We start from the raw sequence: 20,154 nt of genomic DNA on the forward strand, positions 1-20,154 counted from the left end.
AACATTGAATCGACCTTTGCTGCCAACCAAACAATGCCTTGCTTTTTTCAGCAATACAAACCTCATTCTGCAGAATCAAGGTGCTGAACTGACCTGCCTGCTGTTCAAATCTGTCACCACTAAAACACATCTGGAGTGGAAGAAAGCCAAAATCCTCCAAGAGAGCCATTCCAAAGCACGAGGTACAGCAGCTGGTCACATTTTTCAAACTATGTAGCTCAGATCAAATGTGCAATTTCAAAAGAGGCATAGTCTACATTTCAGTCTTTAACCCCGAGTCAAACATTTTCCATTAAAAAAGCTCAACACTGAGCTCACCGCTGGGTGAAAACGTCAGTATGCTGGGCCGGGTGACGTCGCTGTTCAAACCTGGATAATGCAACATCTGGGATTAAAAACGTCCCGTGACAGTCGGAGTGCACTGATCTGAAGCCTTCCAATCACAGCTGAGGACCACTTCTGCCAGGAGAGCGACAAGAATCAGACGTTTTGACCACACGCCCACCTTCACCCAGAGCACAGATCATTTCCGACTGTTGGCACGCCGAGAGCACTGACCCAGCGAATGTTTAGACAAGTTGGGGAACGCGCACATTTCAGCCTGTCATTATTTATTTTCCATCTATTCTAAATGAGACTCGGGGTCAGATATCATGTTGTTTTGTTTTCACATGGTTCATTTCAGAGGGGAATAAGCAGGAGTCGTGTAAATAAGCAGCCCTCTTGGGCTTTTCTAATGCCACTCTGCTTTAAAAGTGTAAACCAACCTTCCTGTTTGGAAATGGAGACAGTGTGGGCCCGCAGTCATGTTCTTGAATTCTATTAAAGTATTTCACTGAATTTTCATGGGATCAAATTATAATGGAAAGTAAAACAACTTCATGAAATTCAAATGAGCAGATAATTCAAATGTTATTTTCAGTTAAATGGAGGATTTTCATTATTTTCTCATCAATGCATTCTGCATTTTGTATCAATGTTTTATACACTGTCCCAGCTTTTTTAGGGGTTTTATTACCACAACCCTGTATTTAATAATGTTTTCTATCACAACTGTCTGTCCAGAAGAAGTTCAGATAAGGATGTCATAAAAAGTCAGACCTAAAGAAGCTCTTGCAGACAGATAAAACTAGTTTTGTCAGACTCAGGAGGATTCCTTGTGATGTTTTAAGTCTACATAAAACAAAGTAAATATATTTAACCAGATGCTCCCCTGCTGTGACTGCACATCAGTTAAAAAAGTCTTCTTGAGTTAGAAGTTGCTGCTATCTGCAGTCATCAGTGTGTGTTGAGGGGATGCTTGGAGGAGGGGGCGGAGCTTCATCGTTACCTGGACTCCCTGGTGTCTCCTGTTACAGTGTGTCTCCTGCGCTTCAACTCCTCAGAGAAGCGTCTCTTCCCTGCTGCCCTCCTCCTCTCCTCCTCTCCGTCAACCCCCCACGAGATCCTCCTTTCCTTCTTCTCATCCTCTAATGACTTTGATCTGAGTTTGTTTTAATCCCACCGTTCAGCGCGTGTGTTTGTATGTGAGTGTGTGGACAGAGGAGACGGAGCATGCAGCGTGCAAGAAAAAAGATTATTAGCATGCATTAATAAGGTGATTTAAGCTTAAATGGAAAAGTTTGATGACTGTCATGTGGACTGCACAGAACACTGACCTGAGTCCACCCCCGGGCCGCTCTGATTGGATAGACATGTAGCTGGTGCTACTGAGGCGAGAGGCACTGCTGGCACGGGAGAGCACTGAGCCATCGCTCATATCGCTGTCTGAGGATCTGGCCGACATGTTGTCGCTGCTGGGCCGCTGCTTTGCGTACATCTGTGGACAGAGACGAGAGGTGGAGGTCGCATTCAGCTCGAACTGAGCACCACAAATATACATACAGAGTAAACATGACTCGAAAAGCGAGGCGGAAGAGACGATTGGAGATCAGAGGCGCTGACCTCCCGCTTGGTCTTGATGTCCGTCCCGGGGTCGTGGGATGCTGAAGGCCGGTAGGAAATTACAGTCTTCTGCGGCTGTCGGGCTCGCTCCTCTGCCGCGAGGACTGAGGCAAAAAGAAATGAAGCAGGGGATGAGATGAAAGAGATAAAAACAAAATAAGTAGATGAAAAAGTCGCAGATGTGTCTGCAGAGTTGATGCTGCAGGATCTGGTTCCTGACACTAGGTGGAGCATGAAGTGCACTGAACACCATGTGCGTGTGCTTTGTAAGGGTCACATGTCCTCGTTGTTAGTAAAGGGACAAATACACACACATATATATATATATCTGTCTTTGAAAAGTTATTAGATCTATTTGGTTGCTGAATATTAAATAAATCTCATTTTAAATGCTTTTTGATCCAGAAATGATGGGGAGTGAAGTCATACCTCTAATGTTAGATTCCCTTTGAAATCAAATGGCAAGTAAAATTAAATATGAATTAAATTAAATTAAAACAAATCAAATTATTAGGAAATGTAAATTACGGTTTAACATTTGAGTTGCAAAAATCTCTCTAAACCTGATCAGCCTTTGCGGTGGCTGTGTCTACGTGGCCACATTAAGCTGACATGGACCTCAGTGTGACATGTCTGGCCTGCCCAAACATTAGCTGTGCTTTATTTGTATTTCACAATGCGTCAACAAACACAACATAACAAAACTGTTGCTGCTCCAAATCCAAATTGTATAATTATAAAATATTAATGAAACATTTCTATCATATAAAAACTGATTCACTGGCAGATATCTTGTGTATCATGTGAAATAAAATCATTTGTGGGGCTTGGAGCAGCTTTTTTTGGACTTTTTGGGCCTGAAAATTGCTTCCACGCTGCAGGATGGAAAGATCCAACTCTGGCCCGGAGACTCATTGTATTTCAGTTGTGTCTCTTATCCATAGAGCCTGAGGATGCTCGTTTTTGGGGGGGTCACAGCTATGGAGCCGCTACCAACTGACTTTGGGGATGTTTTAGAACAATTACCTGAAGCTTCAGAGATAAAAGTGGTTGATTTGGTTTTTTCCTCATTAAAAAAGTTGGATTATTTCTGTTTGAACTAAAGCAAAAGAGTTCAGGCTACAAACTGGCCCAGAGACGAGCTGTAATACAGTTTAAAGGTTACATTTCAGGTATAACAAACACACCGTGCTCTATGTTGCTGCTCTTTGCAGGGAGCTGCGGCAGCTGCCGGCTCCTGCGACCTGATGAGGGAGTCCCCGTCGGAGGAGAAGAGCTGCCGTGAGGGTGTGCCCTGAGCAACAGCCACAAAAACACACAAGCAGGTGGAAAAGAGAAGATATGACAGCTTTCAGAAGCTATAAATCACTTACTTCTGTTAAAAAGTGAACCACAGGAGCAACAAACTGACTGTAGCAGTAAAGGTCAAAGGTCACATCAGGAGAGGAAGAAAGAAAGTGAAGGAAGCGGCTCAGAGTGTTAACATACAGCGCAGACACATCCTAAACTACTACTGGAGATGTGAAAAGACACAAATACACTGCTGAGCAGAATCTGAGGATCAATAAAAGTGGTGCTACATCTAACAGTGAGGAGGAAACCAGCACACAGGGGAGCAGAGGTGTAGCACAGGGAGGAGCATGCACCTGTCCAGTCGTGGTGAGTTAGGACAGGACCCTGACAGCACTGTCTGACCGAAGGGCCTCAGAGGGCCCCCTCTCCCTCTACTGCCCCTCAGGATAGAGGTGGGCTGGATTCGACTGCCATAAGCAAATAAAAAGAAATATAAACTTAAAACCACGGATAGAAAACGGCACCTGAGCAAAATAATACAGCATGTGCTCTTTTCATGGCTCAGTGTGTATGCTGTGTTGGCAGAAAGTGTGAGCTAGTCATCCAATATATATTAAGTGATTCAAAAAGGGAGCACCAGGACTTCGTTTTTGTTCTCCTCTGCGCTTCTTCCTCAGTTCCAAATATCTTGTCAGGAGTTTGAGGCATTTGAACTCTTCTGGAGTCATTTACACCTTGAGAGTGAACTGTGCACATTCAGGATGTGAGGTGTTCAGTTAACCTCGGCACAGGCCGGATTTTTTTAAAATGCATCACCAACTGCTACATAAGCAAGGTGTTGTGAGAAATGTGCCACTCCTGTCTGAGAATGTCCCCACCAAGAAAACTGGATATTCGAGATTTAATGTTCGAGATTTTGACTGCAACACAGTCCAAAAAGTTTTGGAAAGGCCATGATAGATGGAAAGATTTAGAGACTATACCACATCCTGGAGGATTCCACAATCAGAAGATTACCTGGTGACAGGTGAGGGTGTCAGGATTGGGTATAAAAGGAGCATCTATCAAAGGTTCAGTCTCTCCAACAAGGATGGGTCGTGGCTCACCACTTTGGGCCAAACTCGATCAGAGAATCATCCATAAGTTCAGCAAATTTTTCTCAGAGTAAGATTGTAAAGAACTTTGGTCTTTCAGCATCTACAGAGCAGAATACTGTGAAAAGATTCAGGGAGCCTGGGAAAATCTCACTCAGTGGGGTTACATGGCACTGAAAGGATCGGATTATTGGCTAAATTACAATAAGACTGAGCTGCTCCTTATTTGAGCAAGGGTAATTATCCTTGGATATATGGCGGTGAATGAATCGAATCATAGGCTCAAAGCATGTCATACCCCGGTATGATAGGTGGCGCTGTACCCATTTCAACTATTGCTAATAGAGCCACTTCCTGTTGACCTCTTCACCACCAACAACAACAACAAACTCAGGCATTGGAGAAAGATGGAGAACGAAGAGCAAGAGGAAGCTACGTCCCTCTACATTTGATCTGTGATGAGCTGCTTGTTGCACAAGCGAGATGCACAACGGAGCATTCTCCATCGCGTTGTTTGTTTCTTTCAGACAACAACAGTAATATCGTCTCCTTTGACTTCCGGGTCACGACCCCGGGATGCTTCACCATCTACAAGCAGGTTTAATTTGACTTTCAACCGAGTTATCTCGGGGTCTTAATTAGAGATGGGATTTATGGCTCTTTTGGGGGATCTGGCTCTTTATGGCTCGTTCCTTTCAAAGAGCCGTTCAAAAAACTGGCTCGTTTGGCTCTTTTTTTTTTTTTTTAAAGTATTTTAGGCTTATAATCAATTTCCGCCATGTCCGCTCGTACCCATGGTTACTCAAAAGATTTTCTTAGTCTTATTTGACCGTCTCTGGTTACTCCACAAACGCAAAGTCCTGCACACATTTGGGAATGCGGCAGAAATCATACATAAGATGCATAAGTTACATTTAGCTTTGGTATCCCCCTCAGCTGAAAAGTGGTCCCATTATTGCTCCTCTTTCTCTGGCTCATTTCGAAACAAATTTGGCTGCTTCCCTTTCTGCGAGCAATGAGTGACTGACTGTCTGACTAGATTCCTATATTACTTTTCCCTCACGTTCTATGTGTGCGCTGTCGGCGTGGCGCCGCTGAGGCGCTTATTTTCGCGCCACGAAGGCCTCCCCCCCATACAGAAGTGTCAGTGCTCACTCAGACACTCACTGCTCATGTGAAGGGCACGTGCAAGCTGCCTGCGCCCTACCCCTCCTACTCGTAGTTGTCCTATGTAGGGGGAATCCGCAACTAGATGTCCCCTGGGAGCTGCGTGAAACACGCAAGAGTAAAAAAAAAGAAAGAAAAAAAAAAAAAGAAAAAAAAAAAAGAACCAGAAATAGAACGGCTCCCGCGCCGCCGCGACTCGGCTCCCTTCGTTCATATCAAAGAGCCGTTCAAAAGAACCGGCTCGTTCGCGAACGTCACAACACTAGTCTTAATCCGATCGCGAGTATTCCGATCAGATCCAATTTCTTGTCAGATTAAGGTGTCTACATGAACTTAATAACTCAGTCTTATTGTAATTTAGCCAATTATCTGATCCTTTCAGTGCCATGTAACCCCACTGACTGTGGAAAGGCAAAGGACAGAAAGCACTGCTGGATGAGCTGGGAGCCCTCAGGCAGTACTGCATGAGAAACCGTCATCATGCCACCATGATCAATACAGCCACATGGGCTCAGGAGTCCATGTGTAACGACTCTCAAGGTGTGAAAGACCCCACAACAGAAAACTCTGTATCATCATGTGCTCACGGCTGATGTGCTTCTGCATTGTTTTATGAATAGTCGACACATTAGGCTGCATCAGCATCAAAGGAGAAAAAAAGACTGTTACAGGTTTGACAGTGAAGGGATGAAGGTAACTAATCAGGTGAGTGAGTGATGGGATGAATGATGGATCTTACCTGTCCCCCTCCAGGCTTTTTCTGCTGCCCCGTGGACAGTTGGGACTGGATGAATTGATACTCTGCCTGCTTTGGCAAACAGCAGCCACAGAGAGAGAGAGGAAGAAAAACAAACACGACATGGAAAATGGCCACCCACAAAATGAAGACTGAGTACAGGCTGAAAGGTTGGAAAGATGCTCAGATGCTATGACTTCACTTGGATTTGTGTGCTTTATAAAAGCCAATATAACTGAGAATGACATATGTAGTCAAATATCATTTTTCCTCCAGCAAATAAAGTGTTTTCAAGCCAAAGAAGTGGGGATATTTAGGGCAGTTGCTCAGCAGAGAAGCAGGTGCAGCAGAATAGAAATGGGATTACATCGCCATGGACCACAAATGTTCACAGGAAAAGGGGACAGAAACAGCGCCGGTCACAAGATCTGGAATACATTACAAAGAGGGCGAGCTCTAGGCTGCGGGAGAGGCTTCCAGACGGGGAGTCAGGGAAATTTAAGCCAGCAAGCAAAGCAGTAGAGGTTTGCTAAGAGGTGGGAGGATGGCAGAAGGGGGCAGGCCTGGTGTACCTGTCTTCCTCAGGGGCCACATGTTCTACTAAGATCCTGGGACTTGGGGGAGTCTTGCGGGGCAAAGAGTTGGAGCACCTAGAGGGGGCGGAGGGGGCGGAGGATGAGCATTCCCGGGTGGGAACACCAGGAGAGATTGTTAATGAAGGCTGTGAAGCCATGAAATGTTCTTTTTTACATCAAGCACAAGGTTTACAAAGACGTGAGAAATCAATAAGCACATGTGCACAAACTACTTGACACAGCAGTAAACACAGTGAACTTTACTTTGACAAAGCTGCTTAACTTTCACATTATTATGCCGTTCAGCACCTTAAAACAGCATTTGCATCCTGCAGTGTGCACATCATTTCCTGGGGAATGCCACAGAGTGTAAGCAGTGCGAGAAAAACTTCCCACAATGCAACGGTGATGTACTGTGCAAAAACAATAGTAAGTCGCTGAGCTGAAAAAAGCTTATAGTTTTTTTCTGTGTTGTAAAGTAATATGCTCCAGTTTAATCGTCCACATAAGAACCTTTCTGAGTAAAATGAGCCGGAAGTTTCTGAGCAGCAGCCGAGATCGAAGCTGTTTGAATTCTCTAAATACGACAGAAAGGAGCTCCAATGCTTCCTTGATTATCTCCTTTAGCAGAGGAAACACCGGGCCATCATTTATGAGAGAGAGTGTGATTCATGTGGATAAATATGAGGAAAGGGGGATGGGTAGAAGGAGCTTATAACAGCTTCTTTCCCTTTTTAGCTACGGACTTTGATAATAGAGTAATATTCTATATCATCTCTAATATGATTTATATGTTATTCCTTTCCTATAACAGTGTAATGAGACTGAATTAGACCATATTTTGTAGAATATCTATGAAACATTTGCAGTTTCGGTGCTGCAGACCCACATCACAGCTCGTGTGAGTTGGGTCGAAGAATTTTTCCCACCACCTTTCCTCAACCCAATGATGTTTTCCATGAGGTCAAGGAAAAGACGACGGGAGGTCATTTTTTTTAACAATTCGTTAGGATGCATAGCAACAGAACGAAATGTGAGAGGTAGTCTTTAGCATCATTAAAACAAGCGCTGGATCAACATGATGATGTAGTGTATTTTAAATCTGTCCAAATCAATAAGGAAGGCTTTTCAAAAGTGGTCTCAAACCTCACCCCATTGATCCAGGATGGTGTTGGCGGCACGAGTGTTTTAGGGCACCAAAGTCAAATCACAATAATGGCAGTATTAAATGCCCTGGAAATTATAACTAACTAACTAACTATGCCACAAGGCTCTCTGGAAGCGACATAAAAAGACACTATGCTGCATTTCTGGATACTTTCTTCCCTGTTGACGAGTAAAAAACTAATTTTATAAGGATACAGGATTTCTTAGCTCAGTAGAATCGCAGTAAACGGAAAACTGAGTTTTGGAACAAAAACCTGCAGCCACACCGGCCCTTTCACGGATCAGTTTGAGAACCCCTGAAGTAGATGCTTTCTGATAAAAGTGAGCAATTACTTCAGCCATGTATGAACAACACATGAAGGCTCATGGTTCTGAGTTGGAGTACATACCCCTTGGAGTACATTTTTAAATGGTAGAAGGTAGGGATGCACCGATCTGATATTTGGATCGGATATCGGTACCGATAGCTCCTCTATTTTTCAATATTTTGTTATACATTGGATTTGAATCCCTAATTGCACTTACTGAAACAGTTAGACTTGTTATATTTTTTTATGGTTAAGATTGTTTTACTGGAATTAATAAGTAATTCAGTACATTTATATCTGTTAATTTGTTTTTTTAAAAAATAGGAAAGAAATGTTTAAGTCAAGTCTGATGTTGCCATGCACAACAGAATGATCCCAGTCTTTTCCACACAATGAAACTTACCGTTTGTTACCATAATTCCTCGCTGTTTTTCTGTATCGGTATCGGCCGATACTAAAGCCTCAAGTATCGTATCGGAGGTGAAAAAAGCAGATCGGTGCATTCCTCGTAGAAGGGAGGTACATACCATCTCACATGTGGTAACCTATGTGTGTTAGCATAAACCTAACCAAGTATTAAAGGTACAAATGTGTTTTAGTCTAATGAGAGAAGTAAAGAAGCATGTCTGAGCCCCTCTTTGTTGTACATGCACCTTTACAGAGCAGCTGTCAGCTGATGCACAGCTGTCTCTGATAAATGGGGGTGTGGCCACAGATTCTCATGCTGCATTCACTGACCATGGGAAACTCAGTTTTTCCAAAGTCCTAGACCTAGAGGAACAAAGCTAATGGGAAATAGAATTTCAGAGTTGGTAACTGAGGTAAGATTTGTCATCCGTGATTTCTGCATTTATATCAGTTTTCCAAAAAGGCAGCTCATCACCTACACGTAAAATATATCACCTGTTGTTATTGATCTGATAGAATATCAGACAAAGTACTTTCAGAGCATTTTAGCTCACTTCTTTCTTCTGTTATGTGAACTGTTTGACTTTTGATGAGAATCTGTTAATAGTAAAGCAGTTAAGGAAACCTGAAGGCAGCCATGTTATTTTCCTAGGTTTGCATAGAATATTGTTTTCTAACATCCCAATTCCAAGGCACATTGAATGCAGCATTGGCAGCCTTTAAGACTGAACAATTGGGGATGCCCCATCTTCTGTCTGTAATTCGATCAAATTTTAGAATTGTGTATCATTTAGAATAATATAGTTTACAATAAAAAGCAGAATGGGAAAAGTTTCTTAATACCAGGAGGGAAGGGATTTAGGAGCCCTATTTTGGGTCTCATGGCTGGAAGTTTGGTGACTTATTACCCTTCAACCCGTCCAACTTCTTAATGTTACGTAAAAAAAAAAAAAAAGGTAAAGCGATGCTCAGTGTGTTAAAATGTCTTGCCCAAGGGTTCCTGACCAGATGTCAGCGAGCTGAGAGTCAGAATTTGTCGGTATGAGAGGGACAAATGACATGAACTGGAGTGAAAACATGCGGCATTCTAAAACCCAAAATGTTGAACGAGTCAATCATGCAAACCCGAATAACCACTGTTCTAAATTCAATTCACTCGATTCATGAACGGTGTAAATTTTCCTCTGATACCTGTCTCTGTCATGGGAGTGAAAGTTGGTGTCTGGCCTCAGACAAGTGGTGCTCGCACTCCTCACTCTGTCCAACGACGGCTGCAGGTCGCTGCAACGCCACGACGCGGCAGCAGAGAGAGAAGTAAAGACAGAGGGAGAAACAGACGGAGACGAGTAAAGCAAGGACAGAGGCGATGAAGAGGAGGATGACATAAGAGAACACAGAGGAGGCCGGGAAAGGGAAGATAATGAGACGTAAAATGATGAGAGAAGACAGAGGGACAAAGAGAGAAACAGGGAGGCCATCAGACAGTGTGGTAACATGTAATGGCTCTAATGCTACATCTCCATCTGTCACAGCCAGTCATTCCTCGTGGCCATACACTGTGAGAGCGCTCAGATGGGAGGCTGGTGAGTTGCCATGGGAACCAGGTCTAAGAGGGAGAGGGGGACGGGTTTTGGGAGTGCGTGTGATGTATGCATGTTTGTCCTGTGTCACATCATGCTTGTGACAACAGTGACTTTGAACAGATGGCTGGCTCTGTGTTATCACATGACGTGCATGTAATATTTCAGGTTTAATGCTGCAAACCTGCGAGTTCTTTGGACAAGATAAGGGGGAAATGACGATGTGCGAAGGGGGCGCGTTCTTACCTAACCGTGACCTCGTCCGTGAACCTGAGCACACGGTGTGTGAGGATGCTACGAGGCGAGGTGCCACCCCCCTCCTGCCTGTGGGGCGGCTTGTTCTTTAGGCATGCGGGGAGGGTGGAGCTGTGCACCAGGTACCCCGGCCACGGCAGGCGGGACAGACCCGCATGCAAAAGGAAGGTAAAGGAAAACAAAAATGACACATGCGTGTGACAGAAAAAAGCTGAATAAGTGAAGGGGAGGAAACACAGGGGACGAGCATCCACATCACAACATGAAACATGGTTCCTCTACTTTATCTTTGCTAAAATGGAAGCTTATTTTTTTTTTTAAATCTGAGCTCAGATGGTCTTTAGATTAAAACTTTGCCCGCTGCGTGATGCTGGTGATTACCAGAAACACCACACACTGCAAATGAACACATGAACTGCCTCCGGACTGCAGCTTCAGTGTGAGGAATTCATTATGTAAGAGCACAGAGATAGTTTCTCTTGTGGATTGACCTCCTACATATGTATGGGAGGATCACATGTAATGCTGATTATATAAGACAATCTACAGATCGAAAGCTGTTGGTGCAGCACGTGGCGAGGAGAGCCAGCTGCAACAGATCCATAAAATGTACAGGAGCGCCATTAAAAGGATTGAAGCAGAGCGGAGAGAAACAGAGCAAAATGTCTGGAAATAGACAGGATTTCTGTCTTTCAGATGCTGACTCAGATGTGGATGATAGAGGAGGTAAGAGTACACTGAACAGTCAACATCTGCTGAATATATTCAACCGGCTTTTATCATGTTTTAGTCCATTCACTGCAACTCTAATACCAGCAATTTCCAAAATATTTCTAAAGTTCCAGATCAGCCTCCGTCAGGCTACTCCAGAGAGTTCACGAGGACATGAAATCTCTTTCGGAGGAGATATTTCTTTCAATTTGGGAAGCTACATTCTGTGCAGCAGGGGATGAGATGTCTTAAATCGTATTCCTGCAAGGTTCCCATTTCTCTCGGGTTGCTTTCAGATGAGATGCCTCCTGCACCCTGCCGCCCTCCTCTCACATGGAAGACAAAAATATGCTGTCAGAAGAAGAGGAACCCATGTGCCCATCGCAGAGATACGGACTGTAGACTATAATCTGACCACGGAAATTGCTATAGTACCAGAAAACCAACACAATGTAAAAAAAGCACCACAGATTTAATCTTTTTGTAAGCTTCTCTGGTCAGATAGCAGTTGTTGGGGGCTTATCTGAGCCCAAATCACTTCTTAAGCACTCGCCTTCCGGTTTCTGTCCCTGTAAGTGATTCATTATGCAGCAAAATGCTAAGGTAGAATTTCTGGAATTTAAAATTTCTTGGCCACCACTTCAAAAGTTTAATATACAGAGAGGTCTCTTACTCTTAGATCCAAGGGGCAACATTTAAACCTCTTTTATCAATGCAGATTTCCATGGTTTGTAAATTCATCTTGACTCAGTCCCAAAACCCTGTCTCATAGTTTTAGCTTCATCTAAACTTACCCTAAAGCTAGTCCACATCATTTATATGAATAAATGACCAAATATGCTCAGAAATGACCAGATCCTGACACCAGTGCTAAGAAGCCCACTGTTTATACAACCTTATTTTGTCCATGTTATCACAAGAGATAAAGTCTTACATGAAAGAGATCAAAGAGTTTTGGATTCTGAGACATGAAGATACGACTTTAATCTGACGACGGTGCCACCAAAACAGAAATAAAAACCAAGACGGCAGCAGAGCTGTGAGCTACGCTGATGTCACGGAGAAGATGAATATCAACCAAACTTTATGCAAATACATTCAGTTACAAATGTCTTAAGATTCTGTTTCTTTATGGCCTTTCTGGTCACACATCATCCGACGAAGCTGTAAGTTTTGTTGCCTGCTTTTATAAAAATCTTTTTCTTTAGCTTCTGGTTTACCTCGCAACATAGTTTGGGACGCTGTGTAAACATATTAAAGCTCACTCTCTCTGACAGAAGTGGAAAGAGCTTCGACGGTCGACATAATACAGCCTGAAAAATGGCACAACTACCGTGTTTTCCATACTTTTTCCTGCATAAATGCAGTGTAAGCTTTGATTCTTTGGTACATTGACTTCTACGTCTCAACATATCTTGCTGCGTCATGGCGTCATGGTTAAGCAGCATATTTTTTTCACTGGGGCCATAAATACTTTTCAATTCAATTCAATTCAATTTTATTTATATTGTGCCAAATGTCACCTCGGGGCACTTCAAAGATTTCATCCAATTCAAGCCAATCAAATCCAATTCATTCTATTCTAAATGAGTCCAGGTCATACATAAAAAGCCAATTAAAAACCAACAGATTGCACCTAATCTTCTTGGATCCAATCCCCCCTCCTGAGCGGACAAAACTTAAGTAATCTAAGGTTCAGTCACTGAATAAAACTGAAACATGGGCTCATTATGCTGCAGTCAGAGCACGGCAGCGTGTAGCTTTCACTGCTGATTCGTAGATGTTCAACTGCTTTGTGAAAGTATTCCACCTGGCAGCTAAGTTCTTACTCTTCCAACGAAAGGAACATGTTTGTATCATGATTGGCAGCCTGGTTGAAAAAGTAAAAACTGACATAACAATAAATTTTCAGTATACTGAGCAGCCTCCCTTTGATGTTACGCTCCATGAACACTTATTCTCTTGGCTGAGGCTTGTAACAACATGTTTAGATGTTTGCTCTCCGTTAAAAATCTTCATCAGCACATTTTAACATTCATGCGTCTGAATGAATGGACCCTCACAGGTTCCAGACTCATCCTGCACTCATCCCACAGTCTGAGCTCTCATCTGTGATTGGTCAGAGCTAAGAGTTTAAAGCACACGCTTTAGGTAGAACTAATGTACGTGGTTAATCTAACTGTTACTGAATGCATGGTTAGGCTTTACGTGTTTTTCTATTCACAGGTCTGGATTTGAGTCACGTCGAATGGATGCCGCCCTTCAGAAAACAGCAGCCAGCCGACACGTTGCCATCTCAGAATTTAAAACCTTTGTATGTTTTAGGCTGCATGTGGACAAACTTTTCACACATTTTCTGTGGATTATGTATGTCATTTCAGCTAAAACATGTGAGGGGACTGAGGAATGGTCACTTAAAAGGCTGGATGACACGGAGGGAAACAGCGACACACACTCAGAGGAGGTGGCACCATGACAAAGCAACTTTCCACAAAAACTCCCAACACAACGAGCACAAGCAGCACAGCGGAGGCACATGTGTCGCCATTAAATGACCCACCAACTTTACAAATGAGTCGGGGAAAGCCGGACGGGCACAGAGAGGGGTAGAAAGGTGTCGATGGCTTCCAGATTCGAAACACTTACCTGTAAATGTTTTTATGGATGCCATTTACTAACAGCGGCATTTTGGGGGGGAGCGTGTTGCTGTATCTACCTATGCTCCTGGTTGTATTGTGAATGGAGGTCATGCACAAGGAAAAAAAAAAAAAAGGAAAATAAATAAAACTTTTGTGAGAGAACACACTCGATGGGATGAATTGAGAAGAAGAAAATAATCCAAAAAGCTTTGCTTTCTTTTAGGTTTCCAATCAGCTCATACAGTGCTCAGTGTGTGTGTGTGTGTGTGTGTTTATGAGGCAGCTGTGCTAACAGGAAATAGACAGGATGACAAGAGTGTGCAACTTTATCCAGGTGCAGAAAAACAGAAACAACATGATATAAAGAGAACAACCGGCACATTTCTTTTCCACCGGAGAGCCTCGGGCTTGTTAAGATGGAGTTGTTAAAGTGTGGTGAGCATGAACACGATGATACTCAGTAAAATAAAGCTGAATGGCAGTTGGATCATTTTTACCTGTTAGTGTGCAGGCACTCGGCACTCCCGCCCCGAACAGACCTGTGCATCTCCAGGACCTCACTGTCATTGCCATGACGATGGGTGAACAAATGAAAAACAACCCGAGAAAACACAACAGAACAGGATGGCAACTCAGACAGGCAAAGTGAACTTATGAATGAAAGAAACCAGGAAATAATAATTCTGAGATTTCAGTAAAGTCTCCAACAAACTTGATATGCTTCATTCTGTTAGTCGTATTAGTAGAATTAGTTTGGGAACATTCTGATTAATCAATCCAAGATTTAACCTTTGGAAAATGCAGGTAACCATTAGCACGTCAGAGCACTTCCTTCACCCCAAAGATCCCCAGAGATCCCAACATCATGTTACCTGTCCTCCGAGTACTCGTAGTCCGAGTCCCCGGAGCGCTGGTGCTCCAAGTGAGACTCGTGGTAGCGTGAGGGGGAGTGGTGGCGGTTCTGATGGATCTCGTCCAAACTCCTGATGAAATCAAATATGTCTGGTTATTGTATGTGCTGCAGATACTCACATGGAAGAGTAAGCAGTGCAATCTTTTCAGAAACTTGGTGAGTATGATTCATTTTGGTATTCTAATGACTTAAAGGGATAGTTCGCCTCTTTTGACATGAAGCTATATGACATCCCATACTAGCAATATAATTTATGAACATTTTCTTACCCCCTGCTGCGTCCTGTGAGCCGAGTTCCGGCCTCGTTTTGGCGTTGACGAAAGTAGTCCGGCTAGTTGGCTGGGGTTTAAAAAATAAAGCGTTTTGCTTCTCAAAACAATATGCGTTCAAAAGAGTAATACATTTGCATCACAAAATCGTTCTCCAGGAAAAAGTCAGACCTCACAATCGCTTGGTGCTATTTTCTCTCCCTTCGTATATGACGATATCACCACTGCTGAACTCGGCTCACAGGACGCAGCAGGGGGTAAGAAAATGTTCATAAATGATATTGCTAATATGGGATGTCATACAGCTTCATGTCAAAAGAGGGGACCTATCCCTTTAAGGCTTGGAAGAAATTCCAAGCAGATTAACCATACCCTGCTGACCGATCGCCTGGTTTATACACCTGTTAGATTTCACCCCTCAGGAGTCCTACATTTGAGTCCTCATTCTGTCAGCCATCCCAATACAGCTCAAGGGTGCCCCCACTTTTACTGTACTTATATACTGAACATCAGTCATGTTAAAAGAGAATAAGCAAGTAAAGAAAACTGGGATTTACACTCCGCTGCAACGCTTGTTCAACCTGAAATGTGACACCGCACCACTGCTGATGCTGTTAAATAGTCACCACAGTCGACACACGACCCACTGACAGGCCACTGTGTAGCGCTGGCAGATGGTGCTGACCTTTGCATGGGCACGTGCGCAGGCCGAGACCGCGCCCTGCAGGAGTCCTCTCTGTGAGGAGACACCGAGCGGGAGCGGTGCTGGACGGCCCGCTGCTGCTCCGGCACGGCCAGCGTACTGCCCCGTTCTCGCTCCCGGGAGTTCCGCTCTGCATCTAAACACACACACACACACAGCATGGACACACATTCATACAAAAGCTTTCAAGTTTCATATGGATGCACACACAGAAAAATAAAGCAAAACATTAAAGCATCGATTGTTCATTGTTTTGATCAGGATGCAGCTGTGAGTTTGCTACTCACTCCCATCACAGATGCCATTCCCTTAAAGACTGTAGAACATCACATTAGGATGTTTTACAAGCAAGTGACCCACTGGTCGTGTGACAGAGCCGGCTGTTTCTGCAATGCCTCTGTCGGTCCTGAGATGGGCACGGTTTGCATTTTTCATGCTCGTGTCAGATGAGATGAAAGATGAGACATTAACAGCTGTGAAACTACAGAGAATTGGTTTTATATCAAGAAAATGAAAAAGATTCAGATCCACAGAACCGGTTGGAGCTTGATTTGAAAACGGAGCTGCTACAAATGACCCGAAACAGAGCTGCTAGTAAAAGCCTTGTTCTCTTCCTGTAGTGATTATTTCAGGCGAGCAACAACAACTGGACGAACACGAGTGATAGAATCTACAGCCATAACATTATGACCACCTGCCTAACATTGCATGAGTCTCAATTTTTCAACCAAAACAGCTCTGACCTATCGAGATGTGACGCTCCACTCGTCCTCTTAAAGGGGAAGTTCTTTTTTTTTTTTTAAACCTGGACCTTATTTCTGGCATAAAATACGTTCATCTACTCACCGATAACAGTTTGGTGAAAGTCGGCGTCCTTCGGAAGATATTTAGATCCCTGGAGATCCGCGTATATCCATATAACAGGAGAGAACAGGGCAGAGACAATACAGCCTCTAAATAAGGCATTATCTGTCTTTATTTCACCAATACTTTAAGACCAATGAATGAATGAACGCGTACTATTGCACTGTTAGCTCAGAGCTGCCGTGTTGTTATCCGGGGCTATCGGGGGGCTTATGGGGGCTTTTTACACAGCTGCAGCACAGCTCATGTACTCCATGCTCTGTTACAGTCGGCTAACTTCACACGGAGTTTGCTGCTGCTAGTTTTGTGCAACATGGCAGGATAATTATCAGATTTTGGCGACGTGGACGACGGCTTTGAGTCCGATGGACGTCCTTACCGGAAGGAATGAGCTGTGCTGCAGCGGCGCGCGTCGATGATGTCATCCCATTAGACTCGTGTGTAGAAACCCCCCGATAGCCCCGGATAACAACAACACTTGCTGTCTTCAAACCATCAGTTGCACATATTCTAAAACCAGAAGATTGTGAAGTGGGGGGCGTCCAGAGATCAGACTTGTTTGCCCAGCACTACCCACAGATGCTCTTCTGGATTGAGTTCTGGAGATTTGGGAGGCCAAGTCAACACCTCAGACTTGTTTTGTTGTGTTCCTCAAACCAGGGAACACGATCCTGCTGAAAGAGGCCGCTGCCATCACAAACTATCATTTCCATGAAGGGTTGTGTTTCATCAGCAAGTGTTTAGGTGGGTGTTTTGTGCCAAAGTAACATCCACATGAATGGCAGGTCAGTGTTCTGTTTCCCAGTGGACCCCGCTGACATGTATTCTTCCCATAATGCATCCTGGTACCACGTCTTTCAGCCAGCAAAAGCATCCTGATCGGTCTGGGGTTATGCAGCTCCATACACAGCAAACTGTGAGATCATTTGTATTCTGGCACCTTTCTATCAGAACCCAAATATTTCTACTGGATCTAAATGGTCATGGCCACCCATGACCGGACACATTTTTACACGAGCTGCAGCTGTGGAGATGCTATGACTCAGCCGGCTAACTATCACAAACAGGCGCACAGTGTTCACTTGCTGCTTAATATATCCTGCTAACAGCCAGGTGCCTCTATAACAAGATAATGAATGTTTTTTAACTGCATGTGTCAGTGGTCGTGATGTTTATGTATGTGCACGTATGAAAGTAAAAAGCTATGACTCTCAGGGTCCTCTGTGGATGAATTAAGCAGCTTTGGCACTGGGTTTGTTCTGTAACTCCAACAATGCACCCATGACTCGTGGTTAACACACGTTAACACACGTTAACACACGTTAACACACAAAAGGAATTCTTCTCTTGATTTGTTGTTGTTGTTGTTGTTGTGTTACAGTCTCCAAAAAGAATGTGTCATCGTGCATTTGTTTGCTTGTGGAATTAGAGGATGTATCATTATCCATTTGAGCATAAAATATCAATAAAAACTCTAATAATTTCACCATAATATACAAATTTTTTTGTGAAAAGTCATGTCCATCTGGCACTTAAAAAGGCTCATTGTGTAAATCAGTTCCTTTTTTGACTGACAGGAACTGAAGCCATTGCAGAAACAGCCAAACAGCAAAGCAGTTGTAGTGACTCTTCTGGCCAAAATAACACAAAGTCATCCTCTTCTTTACGTGTTTGGTGTCTTCAGTGAAGTAAGCAACAGCCGGGTATGACTGGAGACATGCAGGAGAATGGCAGTCGACTCAGTGGAATGTCAGTGAACTACTGCAGCTCTACAGTCGAACATGCACTCGGTGCTACACGGTTTTTATGGTCCAGCAGAAGAGGAGAAACTGTTCACCGCAGCCTCAGTGATGTTCAGTAACTAAAGCTTTGCCAAAACATTGCAAATAAAAATTTCAGTCAGGCTCCATTTTGTTTGAAAATGTAAGCCAGAGACATTTTTTGAAGGTTTTCGGGTGAACAGATGGAGGGAGGGTGAAAGGAGAAGCTTCTCACCCAGTGCTGGACACCTACAGGCTACTACAGGAGAAGGCTCAGTAATCATGCCCCCCACCCACCTTTATTCACAACTATCAAACCATCATCAAACTCTGTATCAATGATGCGATGAGACCCTGCACACACACACACACACATACGCACACACACACAAACAAACATAACACACATATAAGACAGGGTAAGGTTGAGAGGTTCTGTCTCCGTCTCCCACAGAGAGACACAAAAGAGAAAGCTCAGTAAAGGAGAGAACAGCAGCACACTCAAAAACATTTCAAGTCCGATAAAACCCAGAATGCTGTCAGAACGCAGCATACAAACAGGCATACTTTGTAGTTTCTTGCTGGGACTGTCTCCGTGAACGTGTCGGCGTGGGAGGTACGGAGAGGGCTGTGGCAGAGGTATGGAGGACGCGTCGTGCGTCTGGAGTTTGTACCAGTGCGGAATGTCGTCTAACAATGCCGTCTCCAGCTCTATCAGGATCTGACGGGACAGAGAGGGAAGGAGGCAGATAAGAGATGAGTGGAGGGTCCTGTTCATGGAGGACCCACTTCGAATACTACAAAGAAATACCAACCGACCAATCACAACCTTTAAAAGAGCATCACTTAAATCCATTAAGACACATAAGCCTTGAGGTACTATTATCCAGTGTTGCACGAGACAATAAGAAAATTTGGTGACACATATTGATCTTGTGGCCTCGTAGAAGAGGTTGAGTAGAACAGCTTAAACTGGAAAAAACCTGTGTGCATTGGTTTAAAGTCAGCTAATTGTGTCAAATTCTTTAAAATCAATAGAAAATATCATGAAAAAAATGTTTTCTGTTTTATGTGAGAATGTAGTCATAAACATGATTTTTACGTGTAAGTACTGTTCGGTTGTCTTATCACTAACAAAACATATCAGGGCAAAAACTGAGCCTAGAAATCTAGTGACTCTTTGTACTCCTCTAGATTAGAGCCGTGGAGACTGTAAAGCTTCAAGTGATCCGAGAAGAGGTCAAAAGAGGCCCAGAAACTGAAAAGGTGTATGCACCACGAGTTTCTATAAGCTTCTATAATGTACAGAACGGAAGAAGTCTGGCCCACAAGGACTCCTTTAAGAGGTCATACAGTCAAAAAGAGCACAAAGGTCCTCGTTCATCTCTGTAACAACTGAGTAACAACTTCTGATGAATGAGAGAACCTGCTGGAAGGACAACCGGCACCAGTCAGACCATCATGGCAGAGCAGAGTTTAAATTATTCCAACAGCACGAGGATAAAGATCGTCTGGTCTTTGGGCAGAACTCACAGAACTACGTCTGTTGAACAGCAGGCACTGATCATCACCAGCTATTATAATACCTACAGAGAAGCACGGTGGTGGCAGCATCATGATATGTGGAGGCTTCTTAGCGGCGGGGACAGGGATGTTCAGACCTGAGAGGAAAGATAACTGCAACACAGTCAGTGGGGTTACATTGCACTGAAAGGATCGGATTATTGGCTAAATTACAATAAGACTGAGTTATTAAGTTCATATAGAC

At 43.6% G+C, this 20,154-nt stretch overlaps 1 protein-coding gene across 21 annotated transcripts in view; it reads right to left on the minus strand.

Annotated features, from left to right (window-relative positions):
* Window positions 1-20,154, minus strand: part of LOC142378640 (regulating synaptic membrane exocytosis protein 1-like) — a 95,947-nt gene that overhangs the window by 15,677 nt on the left and 60,116 nt on the right. For 3 of the 21 annotated variants that reach the window (XM_075463374.1, XM_075463375.1, XM_075463376.1), the window contains 14 exons: window positions 18,954-19,107; window positions 18,684-18,740; window positions 15,745-15,898; window positions 14,750-14,860; window positions 14,375-14,437; window positions 13,885-13,962; window positions 9,884-9,973; window positions 6,807-6,884; window positions 6,238-6,303; window positions 3,591-3,704; window positions 3,132-3,238; window positions 1,945-2,048; window positions 1,659-1,819; window positions 1,331-1,483 (listed from right to left, as the gene is read on the minus strand). In XM_075463374.1, the coding sequence (XP_075319489.1) occupies window positions 1,331-1,483; window positions 1,659-1,819; window positions 1,945-2,048; window positions 3,132-3,238; window positions 3,591-3,704; window positions 6,238-6,303; window positions 6,807-6,884; window positions 9,884-9,973; window positions 13,885-13,962; window positions 14,375-14,437; window positions 14,750-14,860; window positions 15,745-15,898; window positions 18,684-18,740; window positions 18,954-19,107 (1,490 nt within the window). The remainder of the gene's footprint in view (window positions 1-1,330; window positions 1,484-1,658; window positions 1,820-1,944; window positions 2,049-3,131; window positions 3,239-3,590; window positions 3,705-6,237; window positions 6,304-6,806; window positions 6,885-9,883; window positions 9,974-13,884; window positions 13,963-14,374; window positions 14,438-14,749; window positions 14,861-15,744; window positions 15,899-18,683; window positions 18,741-18,953; window positions 19,108-20,154) is intronic. The other 18 variants (XM_075463386.1, XM_075463392.1, XM_075463388.1 and 15 more) reach the window with 14 other exon arrangements.

The sequence above is a fragment of the Odontesthes bonariensis genome, chromosome 4 (genome assembly GCF_027942865.1).
Source record: "Odontesthes bonariensis isolate fOdoBon6 chromosome 4, fOdoBon6.hap1, whole genome shotgun sequence".
Classification (NCBI taxonomy): Eukaryota; Metazoa; Chordata; class Actinopteri; order Atheriniformes; family Atherinopsidae; genus Odontesthes; species Odontesthes bonariensis.